Below are 20248 nucleotides of genomic sequence, written 5' to 3'. Positions count from 1 at the left end.
CGGGAAGGTTTTTTTTTTGACAATTTATTTATAGAGGTTCATTTTGTAACTGATAGATGTTAACCAAGTCTCTCCATTAAATAGGAAAGCAACGGCCTAGATTTCTTAGAATAGCCGTGGATTAAATAGACATTTTGGTTTAGTCATCATCTAGAATAAAAGGATCTTATTTGTTTCTGCATGACTATTTTTCTTTTTAACAGAAGTATCTTCTTGCTTGTAAAACTCAATCATGTTCACGTTAAACATTTTAATTGATATAAAATGGCAGAAAGTAGAAAGTTAAAATGTCATCTTAAATTCCACTCAGTAGAAATGACCACTGTTAACAGGCTGATTGTGTATCTTTCCAGATCTATGTGCCAGTGTACTTCGTAGATGAGTTAATGTTGCCATGTTCTCTTTTAATGCTTGTGCTATTAATCCTACTATTTCAATTTCAGGTTTCCTCGTATGGTGGCTACCTCACCTACCAAATGAAGTCCTTTGGACTGCCTGGTGACATGGTTCTTCTGGAAAAGAAGCCAGATGTGCAGCTCACCGTAGGTGTCAGAACACGACCCAATGAGCAGAAAGTGGCAGTTGCAATTGGTGCCAATCCAGTTTTAGGACATCTTGATAAGTGGCGTACAGAAAGCTTGGATTCAGTCATTTCCAGTATTTTGTAGAAACTCAAAGGGAAGTTTAGAGCACGTAGCACCTCCTCAGGATCCTTGGTCCCTGGCCATCCCAGCCCCAAATGGTTTCTCTTTTCTTCCCTTCAAAGAACTTACCCATCTCTCACTTGGCGTCTCACAATCACTGCCTCATCATAAACTTGTTTTATGTTTCTATCTTTCAATTTTGTCTCACATTTTTGAGACCTCCCTGTTTGCAAAGTCACATTGCTGGGCTCGTAAAGGACAGGTAATCCCTGTCCTCAAAAAAAAAAGTGTAACTAGGGGCTTTCCTGGTGGCGCAGTGGTTGAGATTCCGCCTGCCGATGCAGGGGACACGGGTTCGTGCCCCGGTCCGGGAGGATCCCACGTCCCGCGGAGCGGCTGGGCCCGTGAGCCATGGCCGCTGAGCCTGCACGTCCAGAGCCTGTGCTCCGCAACAGGAGAGGCCACAGCAGTGAGAGGCCCGTGTACCAAAAAAAAAATAAAGTGTAACCAGGAGGGGAGATGAGAGAAATGACCAAAGACCTACAGTCCACTGAACAGTAAGCCTTTGAGACAAAGTCCAGACAAGACTCTGGGAGCTGGAGTCCAAGTGGGGGCTTATGTAGTCGGTGCCCTCAGAAGACTTCATGGAAAAGGTTAGTTTTGAGCCACGCCTTTAAGAATGAGCGTGAGAGGAGAAACACACTTCCCCTTCCCTGGCAGAGAGTAAGCTGAACCTAGGCAGAGGAGCAGCGCGCCAGGCGTGAGCAGTCCAAGTTGGCTGTGTTATCAGCACGTGCTGGGCCATTGAAAACAAGCCCGGAAGTGTAGGAAGGGGGGTGTTTAATGCCATGATGAGAAATTTGGCCTGAGGTAGACGGTGGGGAGCCCCTTTGGTTTTCTGAGAAGAGAAGTGACACCCACATGCTATGTGCCGGGCACACAGTCCAGAACTGCAGTCTGGAAAATCTTGAGGTAAGGGGTGATATCGCATCCTGCATTGAATCGCCTACAGCATACAGAACCTCGCACATGGGGTGAGGTGCCGTAGCCTGAACTTGTGCTATAATTAATGCGCTGCAATTCCAGCTTCCTGAAGGGTTTTCTTGTGTCATTCACGGTATAAGAGGGGACTGGAAAATCCCACATGCCTCATCCCAGATGAGGGCCTCGCATTCTGGTAGCTTTTTGTGTTCAGGCGCGGCCGTGTTGTGTTTTGTTTCTACTGGCACCCAAGTGTATTGAACTGTTGTTTTAAAAGGTTCTCAAAGGAACCTTTGCAAAACAACTTGAAAAGGAAGCACTCAAGATTTCAGAGTTATAGTCTACGGAAAAATAGTTCCATGGTAAGAATACTGTTATGACATGTTGTATTTCAGCTTCATTATTTTTGCAGAGCATCTCAAATTCAGGCCATTAGTATGCCTATATTTTAATGCAGACTGTTGGAATTCATGGAGAAGTAATGACCAAAATTTCTTCTTAATTTATCTTCAAACATGGAAAGTAATTTAGGCTCATGAAACATTTACTCCGCTGCTTTGCTCCAAACCACTGAAGTTAAAAGCCTATGGGCACGTTTCTTAGATTAAGGTTTTCAATTAGTGATCGCAGATAATGCTTTTCTTTCTGAAAACTGGCTCTAATGAATGAAACGCTTTGGGGTTTGGTGCTACAACAGAAAAGCTGTACTTGTGTGTGTGGGTGTGGGGTGAGCGTGCTGCTTGTGGGTGCTGACCCTCCCATTGGACCCTCGAGAGCCACCGTAATGGGGACGGGCGTGCGGAGGCTAAGTGAGCAGGGCTGGGTCCTGCAGGGTATGGGCTGCAGGGCTAATTCCTCCCCCATATGCCAGCTCTGCTGCTCCCTATCTATGCAGGCTGCACAGGCAGCCTCGCCAACCTTCTACCCTCCCCGCCCTCCCCACTAACCCACCCCGCAAAGCACTTTCTCGCTACCCATGCGGTCCTGTAGGCAGTAAGGAAACCAGCACCTCATGCATTGACTACAAAGCATCATTTTTTTTAAAAAACTGTTTCCATCTTTTTAAGCCACTCCCAGTCAAGAGAATTCTCCTCGTTTCCTATTTGTGAAAATGAACCGTGTTAGGGCTTATTATTCCGTTCCCACGTCACTGCTCCTTTTGCCAGTCAGTTCATTTTGCAGCTACTCGTTTAGAATCAGGCACCTCATGTAATGCAGATCCATAGACGTTTGTTCCTAGATCAGTCAGAAACCTCAAAATATCCCAACCAAGCCACTGACACATGCACGTGTTTCTTTAAACAGGGTCAGCACATGTCCGTCATCCATGAGGGGCCGAATGACCCCCGGCCAGACCGGCTGCATCATGGGCGAGTGCAGGTGGTAGAGGTAATGGAAAAGCAAACATGAAATTCTGCTTGATGAGCCTTTTTGTCCCACGGTTTAGTTCTTTCAGAGAGTTGTTTTTCTGACTTATTTTATGAATTTAAAATATTAACTATATTTATATAAATGTAATTTAGATATCTAAATTAAAAATATAAATTGTGTAAAATATACAGGGCTCCATCCTCACAGGGCTTTGTTGCACCATCTTTATGGGACTTACCACTGTCTCTCCTGTGTTACACCTAAGTATCCTTGTTTTGTAAACTCTGTGAGTCTGTAAATGCTACCATGTAGCTCCCCGTCATCCTCAGGCCTCCCTCAGTGCCTGGGACCTGGTGACTGTCCAACAAATGCTTGGGGTGAATAAAAAGAAAAGTCACAAAAACATCTAACACCAGAAGAAGTAAGAATAATATAGCTAAATGAAGGAAAAAGCTCATCAAATTATAAAGCATTGTATTAAACCTACATGGTTACAATTATTCCTTTAGAGTGTTCCAATTATATTATTAAATACGTCCAGTGAGGATTAGTAAATATATCCTCAAGGTGATACTTTTTCAAGTACCTTGAACTCCCAGACACATTGTAACATTTCTGTACTTGTCCACCCATACAATGGAATACTATTTGGCAATAAATGGAACAAAGTATGGATACTTTCCACACTGTGGACGAACCTCAAAAACATTATACTGAAGGAAAGAAACAAGACACAAAAGCCCATCTATTATGTGATTCTTTTTATATGAGAGAGGTGATGCCAGCAAAAATGGTGAAGAACCTGTTTTTCCTCCATAAAAGCAATGTGGCAGAAATGGTCAAAATCAACTATTTTAGAACTCTGACAGTTAACCAAAGGCTTGTGGAATCTGAAAAGCATTTATTCAAGAAAAATGGCTGAATCTTTTTCCAGTAAATGCACACTACTCCATGATCTGCAGTTGGTTGAATTTGCGAATTTGCAACCACAGGTGTGGAGAGCCAACTGTGAAGTTATACGCAGAATTTTGACTGCTCATAAGGTTGGCACCTGCATTATTCAAGGGTCAACTCTATGTTCCAAAGAACTGAAAAGAGGATTTTGAAGATATTTGCACACCCATGTTCACTGCAGCACTATTCGCGATAGCCAAAAGGTGGAAGCAACTGAAATGTCTATTGACAGGTGAATGGATGAAGAAAATGTGGCATGTACATACACTGGAATATAATCCAGCCTTCAAAAAGAAGAAAGTCTTGTCACATGCTAGAACATGAATGAAACTTCAGGACAGTACACTAACTGAAATAAGCAAGTCACAAAAAGACAAATACTGTGCGATTCCACTTGTATGAGGTATTTAAAGTACTCAGATTCAGGGCTTCCCTTGTGGCACGGTGGTTAAGAATCCGCCTGCCAATGCAGGGGACACGGGTTAAAGCCCTGGTCTGGGAAGATCCCACATGCCGCAGAGCAACTAAGCCCATGCGCCACAACTACTGAGCCCGCGCTCTAGAGCCCGAGAGCCACAACTACTGAAGCCCGCGCGCCTAGAGCCCATGCTCTGCAACAAGAGAAGCCACCCAATGAGAGGCCTGTGCAACGGAACGAAGAGTAGCCCCCGCTCGCCGCAACTAGAGAAAGCCCGCGCGCAGCAACGAAGACCCAACACAGCCAAAAATAAAAATAAATAAATTTATATTTAAAAAAAAAGTACTCAGGGGCTTCCCTGGTGGCACAGTGGTTGAGAGTCCGCCTGCCAATGCAGGGAACACGGGTTCGTGCCCCGGTTCGGGAAGATCCCACATGCCGCGGAGCGGCTGTGCCCGTGAGCCATGGCCACTGAGCCTGCGCATCCGGAGCCTGTTGCCCCGCAACGGGAAAGGCCACAACAGTGAGAGGCCCGCGTACCGCAAAAAAAAAAAAAAAAAAAAAAGTACTCAAATTCATAGAAACAGAAAAGAGAATGGTGGTTGCCAGGGGCTGCGGGAGGAGGAAACGGGAGTTATTGCTTAATAGGTGCAGAGTTTCAGTTTTGCAAGATGATAAACTTCTAAAGATCTGTTGCACAATGATGTAAATATAATTAACACTCTTGTACCCTACTGTTAAAAATGGTTAAGATGGTAAATTTTATGTTACATGTTATTTACCATCATAAAAATAAAATAATATGCATGTGTATGTGCAAGAAAAGATTGTACTGTCACAATTATGAACATTTAATGAATGATCTGAGCTGTGTGACTTATTCAGTTTCCATGTCTCTCTCCTGTATCTTTCTCACTCTCACTGCTTGCGCAAATAAAAGTGCATTTTAGGGCGTCCCTGGTGGCGCAGTGGTTGAGAGTCCGCCTGCCGATGCAGGGGACACGGGCTCGTGCCCTGGTCCGGGAAGATCCCACATGCCGCGGAGCGGCTGGGCCCGTGAGCCATGGCCGCTGAGCCTGCGCGTCCGGGGCCTGTGCTCCGCAGCGGGAGGGGCCACAACAGTGAGAGGCCCGCGTACCGCAAAAAAAAAAAAAAAAAAAAAGTGCCTTTTACAATAAGCCTAACACTGGGAAATCTGATCTCACTTTATTGCTCCTTATTTCCTGCCTTCATTTTTTCCCCCTTCCTCGTGGCCTTCTCCCTTCTTGGAAATAACCCAGGACATGTGATTTCTGAATATAAATCCACTGTGTCTACTTACCTATCTTATTTTAGTATTTTTCCTGATGCATTTTATTTATCTTTCCCCTGATGCATTTTAAATGGCTTTATTGGATTCCTTCTGGCTGGCTGGCTCTGAAGGCCCTGGGAGTGAGCTTACCACAGGGAGACCTTGCCTCTCTGCTTTCACATGTAGGGAAACTTCAGACACGCCAGCAGCGGTGCCCCCGTGACTCGGGAAGAGTTGATGATGGTGCTGTCTAGACTGCAAGGTGTGCATCTCCGGGGCCTCTACTTCACCGAGACACAGCGGCTCACCCTGAGCGGGGTGGGGCTGGAGGAGGCCTCGGAAACAGGAAGTGGACGTCAAGCACAGAATGTAGAGATGTGTGCCTGCCCCCCTGACTACACAGGTGACTCATGTCAGGTAGGAAACGCTCCTAAACCGTAAAATCCCCCCAGGGTCTCCTGTGGCTGCTGTTCCTGTCTGCTGTCCAGCATTGCTGGACGATTTGGGGCCCTCTGACCATCAAACAGATTTCTGCTGGGCTCTAGCTTCTATCTTACCTGGACCACTTGCAGGTATTAAATATGAAAAAGAAATCACACGTGTCTCAAAATCCATCGGAAAGCCACAGAAGCTCGGTGGATCCTGGGGGTTGCAGAAATCTGGACTTTCTGGGAAGCAGAAAGGACCCCGCCCATGGGCATCCCAGTATGTGGGCCACTGCTTTCCCAGTAGCTGACCCAGGGTTCTCAAGCCTTTCTCTAATCCAGAGCCTCCCTCCACCACCCACCCCAACAGTTACAGCCCAGTGAATATGCTGATTATTCAAAGGAAATTGCAGTCCAAGTTTCCAGCTCACAGCAGATCCTCATTGGAGGCCCAGTCAACCTGACTGTCCTCAGGTGATTAAAAGGTGCCGCAAAATGAAACCATTTCATGTCTCAAACTGCAGATAATGTTCTCTTCCTGAAGAGAGGGAAAAAACCCACAGCAGTTAGTGCAATTAACAGGAAATAGCAAGCATTGTCATTCTGAGAATTCCAGGCATGCCTCGGATGTGGAATTAGCCACATCCTTCACTTTCCATCCTGACCCCTGGATTGCAGAAAACCCCAAGGTGATCTGCACGTCAGTTTCTGTTTTAACCTGCAAATACAATATATTTGCAGGTTAAAATTATATTTTGCTGGTTAAAATATAATATAGCCACCGTGGTTTTCTCAGGACTCCTGCCATGTAACTTTTAGTCCCCAGGTGCTTCCATTCTTCTTCCCCCTGCCTTCTCCCTTTTTTCTAGCCCGATTTAAAGAAATTCAGAGCCCAAGGGAGAGAGAGGGACCTCTGGATTACCACCCTCCGGCCAGGGCGTGTCCTTGGCGTCTGACTCAGCCTGTGATTTACAGCGGCCTGTGCTGTCTGGGGGGTGAGGTGGGTAGAAGGTGGCGCCTGCCCCACCTGGCAGGAATTACAGAGCGGCGCGCTTCCCCACGGGACTGTTATGTGCGCTCTCTCACAGGCTGACTCATGGGTGAAGTTTACAGGTGGGGCCTCCTGCCGCAGACAGCCTGCCTTACCTGAGTCAGCCGGGCCTGGGCACTGAGCAGGAAGGGCAGGTATAAGAGGAAGAGGCAGAGGTCTGCGTGCAGCCAGCAGGACACCCAGAGACCAGGATGCCCCCGGCAGTGAGGGGGTCCACCCGGAGCGCGGGATGGCTGTGGATCTTTGGGGCAGCCCTGGGGCAGTGTCTGGGATACAGTTCACAGCAGCAAAGGGTAGTGCTTCCTCAGCTGCCCGGTCAAAGCCAACAGCAAGCAAGTTATGTGGAGTTTAAACCCAGCCAGGTAACGTCCCTTTTACATTTTGGGTTGGGGTGGGGAAGGGTTCCCAGCTCCGTGAGATTTTAAGTTAGGGTGATGAGTGAGGAGTGGGTGGGCTGGAGGAAGGACTGATGGCCCCCCATCCCGTTGACAGGCAGTGTTTATGACGGTGCCTGACAGATTGCTCTCCTGAGCTGTTAACCACAAATCCTATAAATATCAGCCCACCTGGAAGTGCTGAGACAGCTAGAGTTTGAATGCCTGTGGGATGTTAATATCTAGGAAACTCTGTGCCCTTTTGAGAGTAACCCAAGCCTCAGGACAAAAGAGTCTGTTGCCTATAGGCTTCCGAATTCTGTTTGGGAGAGAAATTACCCACAAAGTTAACCATGAGAATCAGTGAAATCCCTTTTTAAGAAAGTGATGAGATCAATTTTCTATAATACCTAACAGACGTGCTTCAATTTGCCAGACATTAAACACTCAAAAATTCTGCTTTCACTGTCTTTAAACGTCCTGGATGGTACATGTATATTCACAGAGAAATAGATTCAATGGCCGCTGAAGTAGCCCTGGAAACTTGATAGAGACAGAATTGTATCATTTGTACTACAAAAGTTTATTGGAAAAGTTATCCTGAAAAATTATCACTTAAAATGATTAGTTGCAAAGCCTCTTTACTGAAATAATATATTAGGATACATTCATTTTCACTTAGAATAAGTCTTCAGTACAATCTACTTAGTTGAACCGGCATTTTATGTTAAATCTGGAGTTTGTTTGCCTTATAGAGGTGAGAAAATGATTATATTTCGGTAACTGACAAATGTTCTGAGTCACATGATGTGTAACTCTTGCAGAGTACTTTTCTGTTTCTAATCAAGAGCACATTAAGATGGGTGATTCACTTTAACCAGCATAGACCATCCTACCCCCCAAAGCATATTTAATTAAGGCTTTTACTGGACATGTTGTCATAATCAAACCAGATATATTTTTTTATTTGGATAATTTGTTCTTTACCAAATTGGATTATTTTACAAGCATGTAATGTGATATATGGTGATAATTATAAGGCACTTGTCCCTTGTTAGTAGAGATTGCAGATACGATCACACCACCACTGGCTGAATTTCATTCAAATGTATCTCTCAGTCGTGCTTTCAGCTCAAGAACATTCCTTTCATATTTGGATTCTCCTTTAGACAAGCCTATTCATAGAACACATAAAGTAGTCTAAGTTTTTGCAATGCATTCTTTTGCCTAAACGTGGTTCTTAATAGCTGAAGGGAAAATTATATTGTAAGTTATAGTATTGTTATTGTGTACGATTTGGCATCATTGTGTCATTTTTGGAAGGAGCTTCTAGCCAAAACTGGAATATTCCACTCTAGGGAAGATGTGAGCTTCTTTCTCCCCCAGCACATTGGCTTCTTCCTTTCCCCAACCTGGCCAGCTAGAGACCTTTAAGGCCATGGATGAATGAGAGCAGATTTCCCTTGACTGTAACCGCAGAGTCTCATAGACGTACGTGCTGTTTAAAGAGATTAGATAAAAGATGATCTTTTATGTTGAAGTATTAATTTTTCCTGATGCTTTAAAAGAAAAGCTGTATAGGCGATCACTGAAAGAAACTAGGGATAACACCTGACTTTAATCAGTGCACTGATTGGCTCTGGCAAAATAAAGAAAATGCCCATCATTCTCTTTAAAGACAGAAATCTAAATAATTTTTAATGGCTGGTACGCTGATACTTGCTTTTCTTCTTTTGGGGACATTCTTCACTAGAATCTTTTTAAAAAAATATCCGTTCATCAAAAGAAAACCGTAATTCTTTTCATCCACATGAAAAATAATCACGTGTGTTACACTGGAAAGAGACAATTAGTGGAGACAGAATTAATCGAAGCAGTATTGAACAAGAGGAGACCACACTCCAGAGCTTTCCTCAGGCTGGGTCTTGGTGTTCAATCGGAACCAAACAACCCTGCCAAGTTCTGTACTAGGATGCAAGCTGGTTGTTTTCCCTGGGGTTCCCTGTAGCCCATAGACCAGTGAGTGGCAGTGAAAGGGTCCCACCAGTTCTGCCATTGTTGTATAGATCCCAGTGAAAACCCCGTCTTTCCTCTTCCTCCCATACTGCTCCCCACCAGCCCAAACCCACACTTGGAGAGGGACTGGCTACCCAAAGAGAACTTGAACTTGAAGGGATTTGCTCAGAGGTCCTCCCCCCGAAGGACTGAGGTCCTGATCCTCTGCTTTTTCAGCACTCCACCCCTCCACTGGCCCTCAAAACCACTGGTGGGAGGAGAGAGGCATCCTACTTCCATACTCCCCCCCCACCCTTCCCCCTGCTCTGATTTCCCCACCACACGTCTCCAACGCGGGCACCAACACACACACCTACCATGGTGTGAAGACAAGAGAAGCTGACCAAAATAGCAAGTGGACCTGGCTCACATTTGAAAGTAGAAATCCACATACCAACTAAAGGAGCAAAGATAGAAAGGGGATCCTTGACAGTCAGAATGGTCACCTGCTTTGGATGATAATTTCTTTCTCTGTATTGACCAAGTGCTCTGTTTGAAAAATAGGGTTGTAGCCCTGGATACTATCGGGATAACAAAGGCTTATATACCGGACGGTGTGTTCCCTGCAATTGCAACGGACATTCAAATCGCTGCCAGGATGGCTCGGGAATATGCATGGTGAGTAAATTGATGCTCTGATGCTACCAGCAGACAATCTATGTCTCCCCATCCCCCTCTGCTAGGCCCTGAGATATCAAATGTCGCATCTCCTACCAAACCCTAGATACAGGTTGCCGTGTGAACCCAGGGGTCTCCAGGTAACCAAGCTGAATTATTTCCCACTCACTTTTCCCTCCATTTTAACGTGTGCCGTCAGAGAACACCTGTCTGAGCAATTAAATTATACCTTAGATTCTAAATCTCTCTTAGATGATAGTAGTGGGTAGATCCTGGGGCTTAACCCTTGCCAGGGTATAATAAGCCAGAGCTACTACTTTGGACCCCAGTTTTGTTGGGGTGACAGGAGGTCGCGAGAGGAGACCTCATTGCTGTCAGGTAGCTCCAGAAAGCGACGACAGGAGGAGGAGATGCTAAGAAGGGCGGGGGGCACACGCTCGCCGCCACGGCTGCCAAGGCAGTGGGTTTATGGGGGAAGACAGGCAAGGGGAGTCCCAGCGGTTTACGACTTAGCCACCGGAAAGCTATCCTGTTTTGGAATATGTTAGAAAATTCTCGCCCAGAAAATTAGATTCTCAGGAGATCTTTCTCATGCATCCTGACGCAGAAGAGGTTTTATTCTGCTGGCTTCCTCCCTGTCCTCAGAGGTCCTCTCCCTGGTAGCCAGGGCCTCCCCAATTAGAGGGAGGACGGACAGTTCCAAGGAAAGGAGCGCTCACCAGTGCCCCCAGGAAACCAGAGCCCCCGCTTCCGTTGTGCTGTTTGGAAATACATTGTCCTGACGCAGGTTTCCTCTGCATTGTGTAAGGCAACTAGAGTGTGTTTCAGCTCTTTGAGTTCCTAGGCTATTTTATGCGCGTTCGGCATGTCCCGGGGAGCTGCTTCCTCTGCAAGACGGGACAGGCCAGGACAGGAAATTGTTGTAAAGAGCCTGATGGAATATTCTGTAGGATTTTAACCTTATAAGTTCAAAAGGAATAAAAGATGTTGGGTAATGTTGTCTTCCAGCTCTTAGGTATCTCAAATAATAGTTTGTGTTTCATACTGTATGGTGTGTGGATCACAGGTAGACAATTTCATGAAAAATACTTATCTTGTCATTAAACTGTTGCTAGATGTCGAGTCCACTTTATAAAAACTGCCAAAGAAAAAAGGGAGTTTTCTCTGTGGTTCAGCCACCGGTGAAAAGATCACTCGTGAGAGTCGTAATTCATGTTTTCATCAAACCACAAGATTTTCTTTCCCACTTTTCTTTGTACCTCCGTCTACACTTGTCCCTAATGGCCATGGAGCCTCTAGAAACAATTCATTCAGGGAACGCTTCCTGAGTATTTGCTCTTGTGGGAGGGACTGAGCAAAGTGCTGGGGGTTAAAACCATCGGACGTAATCCCTGGTCTCAGGAGGCTTGCTGTCTCGTGGGGGGATGTACCTGGGTGCACACATGCACGTATGCACCTGCACACACGTACACACACGTGTACAGGCACACAGGTGCTGCTCAATGGCAGGCAGTGAGTGCTGGCCCTGCTCTCCGTCATGGCCATCGTGTGGGAGCTGAGGATGCAGCCCTCATCCTCAAAGAACAGAAACGAGGAAACCAAGCACCTTCCACTAGCAGATGGGACGATCTGCAGATTGGCCTCTGCCTCTCGAGGTCCAGAGTCAATTTTAAAATCTGGGACCTTCACACGTGTGCACATCTCCCTGTCGTTTCAAGAATGAGCTTTGACGTGTGCAAAGAAACCAGCCCAATCCCTGGCCAGTACAGCAGTGTGTGTCCAGTGGGGAGGGAGCTGGAGGTGGTGATGCATCCCGTGGGTGCGGTGGGCTGGAGGGAGCTCTGATGACGGGCTCCCTTCTCTCCACCAAGGCCCTGCCTCTCCCTCTTCTCCTGGCCTGCTTTCTCCCCACTTCCCCTGCCCTCTGTGCCCAGTCACCGCTCATCTTCTCCTCCGTTCCCAGTCCCTTCCCCTTTCTCTTCTCATCCTCTCTCTTCAGTTTTCCTCCTTTTTATTCCCTGTTGCTGGAGCCTGTCTCCCCCTGCCCCCAGGATGATTTATCTGAAACTCAGAGCTGCCTCGGGGCTCCCCTGAGGCTCACAGCCAGATGTCCACACTCCTCGGGCGGCCTCAGGGCCCCCTTGATCTGCGCTGCTGCCTCTCCAGCCACATCCCGCCCCCTTGCACTTCACCCTGGGGAATACCAACTGCTTCGCGTTGCCCACGCACGCCGCTGTGCTCCTGCAAGACAGAGGTTCTGTGCACACTGATCCGTGTGCCCAGAATGCCCTTCCACACTTCTCCACCCAGCTCAGTCCTCTCCTTCTGTCCCCCACGCAGGCATCATCACCTCCCCTGAGGTTCCTCCTGCCCTTATGACATGCTGCCACACGTTTGTCATCATCTTTCCCACATTATATTGAAGATGTCTATTCACAGGCTTCTGTCTACCCGAGTCAGGGTACTGATCCATCTTTGCATCCCTGGTACCTACCATAGTTGGGTATCTAGTTCGTGCCCAGTAGATGTTTGGTGTCCCGTGGAGTTCGGAGAGCACGTGCTGTGGGGGTGGATATGGATTCATTCATTCATTCACTCATTTACTTATTCACAGTAAAACAAGGAAACCTGATAGGCAGATGCCTCAAATCTGCAGGACTGATGAAGACAGATTCCGGGGCAGATACTGTCCCCTGAGGTTGAGGGGCATTTCAGACATTCTTATGGGACTTTATCAAGCAACTTATGTTCTAGCCCCTTTCTTCACTCCTCTCCCTGTGCCCCCATAAAGGACCAGAGTTCAGAGGGATTTTTCGTAGGATACAGGTGGCCTCACTGCAATTCTTGTTTCTCCACGTTCTTGTTTCCTCGGTGTTTTCAGCTCAGAACTAAGTAGAGACAGGACTAAAATAGCCCTCTCCAGGAAGTTCTTCTTTAAAATTGTCATTTGGAGTTATAAAAGAGAGGAAACTAATGTGGAAAGGTAAACACTTAGATCAAAAGAACAGATGTTTCTGAGAGAGTCAGGGCAGCCGAGCAAAGTGAAGCTGGCAGCCCCCTCATCCGGTGCCCCTGAGAGACTCCTCCGTGGGTCCCCCAAGTCCTCCCAACAACCTTGGAAAGTGGGTGTTATTTTAACTGTACATTTTAAGAAAATTAGAATTGTATGTAAATCACACACCAGTAATTTTTTTTTTTTTTTTTTTTTTTGCGGTACGCGGGCCTCTCACTGTTGTGGCCTCTCCCGTTGCGGAGCACAGGCTCCAGACGCGCAGGCTCAGCGGCCATGGCTCACGGGCCCAGCCGCTCTGCGGCATGTGGGATCCTCCCGGACCGGGGCACGAACCCGCGTCCCCTGCCTCGGCAGGCGGACTCTCAACCACTGCGCCACCAGGGAAGCCCCCACCAGTAATATTGATTTATAAAAAAAACACTTGAGGCCCAGAGAGGTGAAGGGACTTGCCCAAGATCCCACAGCTACTAAATGTTAGCGTGGGATTTGAACCCAGCTGGTCTCACTTCATTTCATCCTGCCTCCCGATGGTGACACCAAATAGCTAACAGAAGGGCGCTTCCTTTTTTTTAGCACCAACAATCATTGGCTAGATAGGAAAAGCATGTGGTTAGCAAAACCAATAGCACTCTGTAGTGTCAGCAGATTTGAGCTACAATTGTGTGAGTAATTAAGACAATGATCTCAATAGCAGTAAAGGTAATAGGGTGTTATTAATTTTACTCTTTATCTGTCCCAAGAACTGCCGTCATAACACTGCCGGGGAACACTGTGAGCGCTGCAAAGAGGGTTACTATGGGAACGCTGTCCACGGATCCTGTAGGGTCTGCCCGTGTCCTCATTCAAACAGGTACTGTGGAAGTTTGAAAATAATCTATTAGAGACAGGAGGGAGTTTGGTGGGTGCCTAGGACTGGGGAGGGGCTGGTGGGAGGGAAATGGGAAGTGACTATTGAAGGGTATGAGGTTTCTTTTAGGGGTGATGAAAACGCTCAAAAATTGCAGTCACGATTGTACAATTGTGTGAGCATACTAAAAGCCATTGAATTGAACATATGAGATGAGTGAATTTTATGGTATGTGAATGCTATCTTAATAAAACAGTTCTATTAAAAAAAAGAATAAACAAGAAATGCAAACCAGAACCAAGACAAAAACAGACTTTCCAAGTTGTATGCTTCTGGGTTTTGCCTTTTCCTCTTTTCTTTTGCTGTTCATTCAGCCCCATCATGAGGCTGCCCTTCTCTAGATGCTGGGGAAACTGCTGTAAAGAAGGCTGGCAAAGACTCCGACCTCATGAGGCTTTACCTGGAGAGTATGGGGAGAGGGGTGGGGGTAATCATCACACTCCGTAAATACATGCACAAATCATTCTGAAGTATAATTTCAGATAGAGATAGGTTATGCCATTGATAAAAGGGTTACGTTATGGGTAGTAAGTAGATTCTTTACAGAGGGTGGTAGGAGGGCTTTCTGGAGTTGTTGGACAGGGACCAACGAACAATGAGATGGAGTAAGCTGTGGCATTATGCTGAGGGTCCAAGGCAAGGAAGAAAAAAAAAACAAAACAGACGAGAACGCTCCTGTGATGATGGGTTTGTGGACAGTAAGAAAGCAAGAGTGGCTGGATGGCAGTGAGAGAGAGACGGCCAGGAGATGAGGTTGGCGGGGCAACCAGGATTCAGAGCCTGTACCTTGCAGGCTAGAGTAAGGCACTTGGATTTTATGGATTTTATCCTCAGTGTGATGGAAGCCACAGGAGAGTTCTGAGCTGCAGAGAGATGTGATGTGCATTGTCATCCGGGCTCCAGTAAGGCCAGTAGACTCTGGGGGTAGAAAGCCACCATTTTCCTTTCACGATAATCCAGGTTCTGCTTGGCCTTGGCACTTCGTCATCGTCTCGCTCATCATGACATGTTCACTGTGGGTCCAAACAAAATATAACAGGTAACTAAGTGAAGCAAGATTTGGTTTGAAAATCAGAATGATGCTGATGAAGTACCAATAGTGCACAGGCTCTGGGACGGTCATGGACCACACGGCTGCTTGGTATTAGCCGAGTTAGCAGGGAAATGGGCCAAGTCAAAGTGATCAGAGGTCACCTGCCCAACGTGGCTTTCTGGAGATGCATATTTGAAATGTGCATCCTGGTTTGCTCTCTGTGTATTTGATACTCGTTAAACCTGCCCAGTCCTGTGGCTTTATTTGTAAAGGGATCTATCACTTGACAATTGCCCAGGCTTGTTAGAACAGAAGCTAGAGAGAATAAAAAGAAGCAAGATTTTCACGGGGTGAAATTTTGGGGGGAAAGCTGTTCATCTTTAGTTGCAAAGCATATTATCATCAAGGTCAGCTTCTAGCATCTGTGCAATTTAATTAAGTAACATTCAGTTCCTAAGATTTATCAGTAAAACCCTATTTTTTCTAATTCTCCTTCTGGCGATATTAATACTGCTGACAAATTTCTAACTGTCCCTTTAGAGGTGTAACTGTATCTAATTGGCCAAGAGAAGCTCCCCAAATAAGAATTCTTTTACCAGCCAAAGATAAATGGAGTTATTTCCTCTCAGATTTATGTCAGTGGAATGTTCAGTAGTCACAGACGTTTCATAAGGAACAAGACTTTTTCATGGTCTCTTCGTTTAATTTTTTTTTTGTTTGTTTGTTTGTTTTTGCGGTACGCGGGCCTCTCACTGTTCTGGCCTCTCCCGTTGCGGAGCACAGGCTCCGGACGCGCAGGCTCAGCGGCCATGGCTCACGGGCCCAGCCGCTCCGCGGCATGTGGGATCTTCCCGGACCGGGGCACGAACCCGTGTCCCCTGCATCGGCAGGCGGACTCTCAACCAGTGCGCCACCAAGGAAGCCCTAATTTTTTTTTAAAAGAAGCTTCTCAAAATACACCAGTTAAGAACTAAAAGGGAATTGAAATTCCAACAGCCTGATTGGAAAAGTGTGGAAATCACCAACAGCTGTGCCCACAGAAATACCTGGGCATTGAGCATGCTCTGTGCTTTAGTCGCCTCTGAGGGCCTGGCCCACCTACCACTGTTTCTTCCCAGAAGAGATTGTGCCCAATATAAAAGAACTAGAATAAACAAGGAGAAGAAATTTTTTCTTTAAAGAATCAGAACTCTCTGTTCTTTTTTTTCTGCCTAGACTTGTTTTACTCCTTCCTTGTTAGTTCTGGAAAAATGCTGTCTAATCATCTCTTCCAAAGTGTGTTACTTTATTCTGTCTTAAGGGAAGGAATGTATTTCTCCAAGCCAAAAAATGAAACAAAGTAAATGCCTTCAGTCCTTATTCAGCCAAATTTGCCTGATGTCAGCTGAAGGCATTCATCATTATCTCTACAAGTCTTGATGGGCAAAATTTTCTTCACACAAAAGGTAGCCAGACACTTGGTTTCCAATTTCACTTAAGGCAAGTCAGGTTCTTTGTGGCAAAAAATAATGAGCGTAAAGTCCATCAGCTTATGTTTTTACTGGGGCTTTTCTCTGTCGTTCTTCAAGTTTTGCCACCGGCTGTGTTGTTATTGGGGGAAACGTGAAGTGCTCCTGCAAAGCTGGATACACAGGAACACAATGCGAAAGGTGGGTGCCGCCCCTCCCCCGCCCCCTTCTCTCCTCCCCCGTCTTGCAGGTAGGGGTGGGCTCTTCCGGCAGGCTGCTGCAGGCACCCTGGCTGTAAGTGGGGCTCTGCTGGATTGAGGCTCAGAGCTAGGGCTGGGGCTGCTGGTTTCATTGAGGCTGGAAAAAAGTCTCTTGGGAAAAATACAAGTGTGCTCACTCAGTAAATCATTAACTTCCTTCTCTTTCTTGCTTTGTACCTGTTTCAGCCATTTGAGAATGAGGTCCAATATGTCATAGTCCTATACGCTCCAGCAAACACCCCTCTACATACCTATGTATACCCCTACATACCCCTACTCCTGGGCGCACCCCTACATACCCCCCCAACATGTATCTGTATACTCGTACCGCCATATAAACTCATCCCTACATACTCCTATCCCCACATATACACATCCCTACTTGCCTGTACACAAACGTACAACTCTGCGTCTCCTACACATGCACACATATCAGCAGCCCTAGATATTTCTACACACACACCCCTCTTAATGCCCACACGACATTATGGACACTTGCAGGACAGCCTGTGTCTCACTCATTTCTGAACCCCTAGTGCCTAGTGTGGTACTATTCATATAATAGGTGTTTGTGAAACAAAAGAATACATGTTACAAAATGGAAAGTACATACTTGATCATAAAGGGCCACAGAGCCAAGCTTTAGTTTTTCCTGAACAGTATTTCATGATTAGCTACTATGCCCAGGGCACCGCCAAGTATTGTGAAGGCTATAGAAGGTACTTGTCATCTAGAGGGGAAGAGAGCACACATGTATCTGGAAAAGTAGCAGTATAACAAATGAATCATATGGATAACATTTTAAAATTTAAAATAACTGTAATATAAGATCAATACATAATTATTACAGAAATGATATAATACAGGTGAGCAGAGAACTAATATGTACCATACCCCTGCAATTGCCCTATGCTCACACCTGCCCACCTACAGTGCTTGTTGTATGTTCTTACAAATCAGTTCTATATGCATAGATTTTTCTTAAAAGAAAAAGGTAGATTCCTATTTTGCTTTCTGTTTTGTTTTCTCATCTAATAATATGTTAGTAGTATATTTCCATATCAATAAGTGTTCATTGATAACATCACGTCAGGACCAGGAAGTTCCCCTGAAGTTCCATAATCCCCCACTATTGGCCTTTGAAATAGATTTACTGTTTTCCATTCAAAGCAGCACTAAAAGTGAATCCTGTTAGCTAAATATTTGTGTACATAAATACTCGAGATGTAATTATAGAACTGATCCCTTGGGCCAAAGCATAGGGACATTTTTCAGGCTTTCGATACATGTTGCAAAATTGCCCTCCAGAAAGATTGTATCTGTTTACCATCCTACTAGCAGCAAAGGAGCAACTGCCTGCCTCCAGCAGATACTAAGACTGTTCACTTTTTACAAACATTGCCAGTTTGATAGAGAAACATTGTATGTCATTTTATTTTACATTTTTTGGTAATAATTAGATTTGATTTTTTCATGTGCTTATTGACCATTTATAAATCTTTTTTTTGAATTGCTTTCCAGGTCTTTTACCCATTTTTTTCTAGTGGAATGTTCTTTTATTTTTTTGTTGATTTGTACAAATCTTTTAGAGGAAACGAATGCTTCATACTATATATTGCAAATATACTTCTCTGTTTTGTTTTTCATTTGTATATTTTTTGGTTTGGTTTTGTCAGTTCTAGATCTGCAATAGTTAAGTTCTATTATATTTGTACCTACTCTTTTATTCTTTAGGGTTTCAGCCATTAGTGTCATGCTTAGAGAGGTTTATGCATATGCAAATGTTTATGCATATTTTGTTTTAGTACTTTTCTGGTTTTATTTCTTGCATTCAAATCTTGATGGTGAAAATTTGGAACCTCAACTTTTTTGTGGTATTGCATCTCACAGGGCAGATAGATTTAGGGTCTACATGTCAGGCAAAAATTGACCGGAGCTGGCATAACCTTGAGTATCCCAGTGTCCCATGTCTCAGTAATACAGGGGCCATGTTGCATGAAATACACATGTCATTTGGTTACACCCAGAATCACACTCTGTAGGGTGAAACAGTCACTCTAGGAGAGGCACAGGGAAACTAGACCAGCTGAGCGAATAGCAGGTTCACATCTCTCATGTCATGCTCACTGCAGGACGCGTGCTCACTGAGTGATGGGGACAGTCACTTCGGCTGTTTTTCCCTTACACTCATGCCCTCATCCTCTCATCCCTCTTTGGCTAAGTACCTTTAGTTGAATTCACTAAAGCTAAATGTGTACAAAATTTCTTTTTTTTAATTAGGGGTTTGATTTCAGATTTTATTTTATATTTTAGTTTTTATTTATTTTTTGGGTGTGTTGAATCTTTGTTGCTGAGCGCAGGCTTTTTCTAGTTGTGATGAGTGTGGGCTACTCTTCGCTGCGGTGCGCGGGTTTCTCATTGCGGTGGCTTCTCTTGTTGCAGAGCATGGGCTCCAGGTGGCTCAGTAGTTGTGGCACGTGGGCTCAGCAGTTGTGGCTCATGGGCTGTAGAGTTGTGGTGCACGAGCTTAGTTGCTCCATGGCATGTGGGATTTTCCCGGACCAGGGCTTGAACCCCTGTCCCCTGCATTGGCAGGTGGATTCTTAACCACTGTGCCACCGGGGAAGTCCTGTAAATGTGTACGAAATTTCTACACGAACTTGGATTTGTTTTGTACATTTTATTTGGTTTTTGTGTCATTATCACTTCTGTATCATTTCTGAAACTATCAAATGACTTTGACTATTTGGTTAAGCAAGTCTCCCCTCGTAACCCTTATTTAAATTTTTTCCTGGACCATTCTGGCATATTATTTTTCTGGATAACTTTAGAAGAATTTTACTTAAAAAAAAACAGAAAATTAATTCAACTGGATTTCATAGTAAGGGAGGGCTACTCTAGACTGGGGTTATCTGAAACATTTTATGGACAAGGTGGGACTTAGGTACGTCAAAGGGATGACTGGAACCCAGTGGAGCTGGGAGGTGGAGGGGGAAGGCAGCTCAGGTCAGGGAAGTAATGCAAGAAAGTCCAAGGGCCTAGAGTGTAGCTGCCATGGGCAGAAGGAGGCAGTGCCTTGTTATGGGCATCAGCTGAGGGTCTGGACACTATCCTATGGTAAAAAGGAGCAATTCAAAGTTCTTCTGTTTATCATTTCTGCAGGAGGAACATTGCCCACACTTATTCATTCTTTCCTTCGATGAAAAATGGATGGAGATCCTAGTATAAGCCTGGCCCTGTGCTAAGCATTAGAAACACATCAGCAACCAGACCACAGATTCTGCCCTCAAGGGTTTTCCAGTCTAGTGGTGGACAGATGTACAAATAAGCTGCTAAAATAGAGAGAGAACATAACCGGGCTAAGTCAGGCTGCAGCAGGAGGGGCATCAACCAGCCCTGAAGGGT

At 45.4% G+C, this 20248-nt stretch overlaps 1 protein-coding gene across 5 annotated transcripts in view; it reads left to right on the top strand.

Moving 5' to 3' along the window:
* LAMA3 (laminin subunit alpha 3) overlaps window positions 1-20248 on the top strand; it is a 241390-nt gene that overhangs the window by 157392 nt on the left and 63750 nt on the right. For 4 of the 5 annotated variants that reach the window (XM_067699449.1, XM_067699451.1, XM_067699450.1 and 1 more), the window contains 6 exons: window positions 444-542; window positions 2931-3014; window positions 5846-6076; window positions 10069-10182; window positions 13936-14045; window positions 16704-16784. In XM_067699449.1, the coding sequence (XP_067555550.1) occupies window positions 444-542; window positions 2931-3014; window positions 5846-6076; window positions 10069-10182; window positions 13936-14045; window positions 16704-16784 (719 nt within the window). Of the gene's footprint in view, window positions 1-443; window positions 543-2930; window positions 3015-5845; window positions 6077-6502; window positions 7498-10068; window positions 10183-13935; window positions 14046-16703; window positions 16785-20248 lie in introns of those variants that run through there. The other variant, XM_067699454.1, reaches the window with a different exon arrangement.

This window comes from Pseudorca crassidens, chromosome 12 (assembly GCF_039906515.1).
Source record: "Pseudorca crassidens isolate mPseCra1 chromosome 12, mPseCra1.hap1, whole genome shotgun sequence".
NCBI classification, from domain to species: Eukaryota; Metazoa; Chordata; class Mammalia; order Artiodactyla; family Delphinidae; genus Pseudorca; species Pseudorca crassidens.
This window is presented reverse-complemented; position numbering and strand designations above follow the sequence as displayed.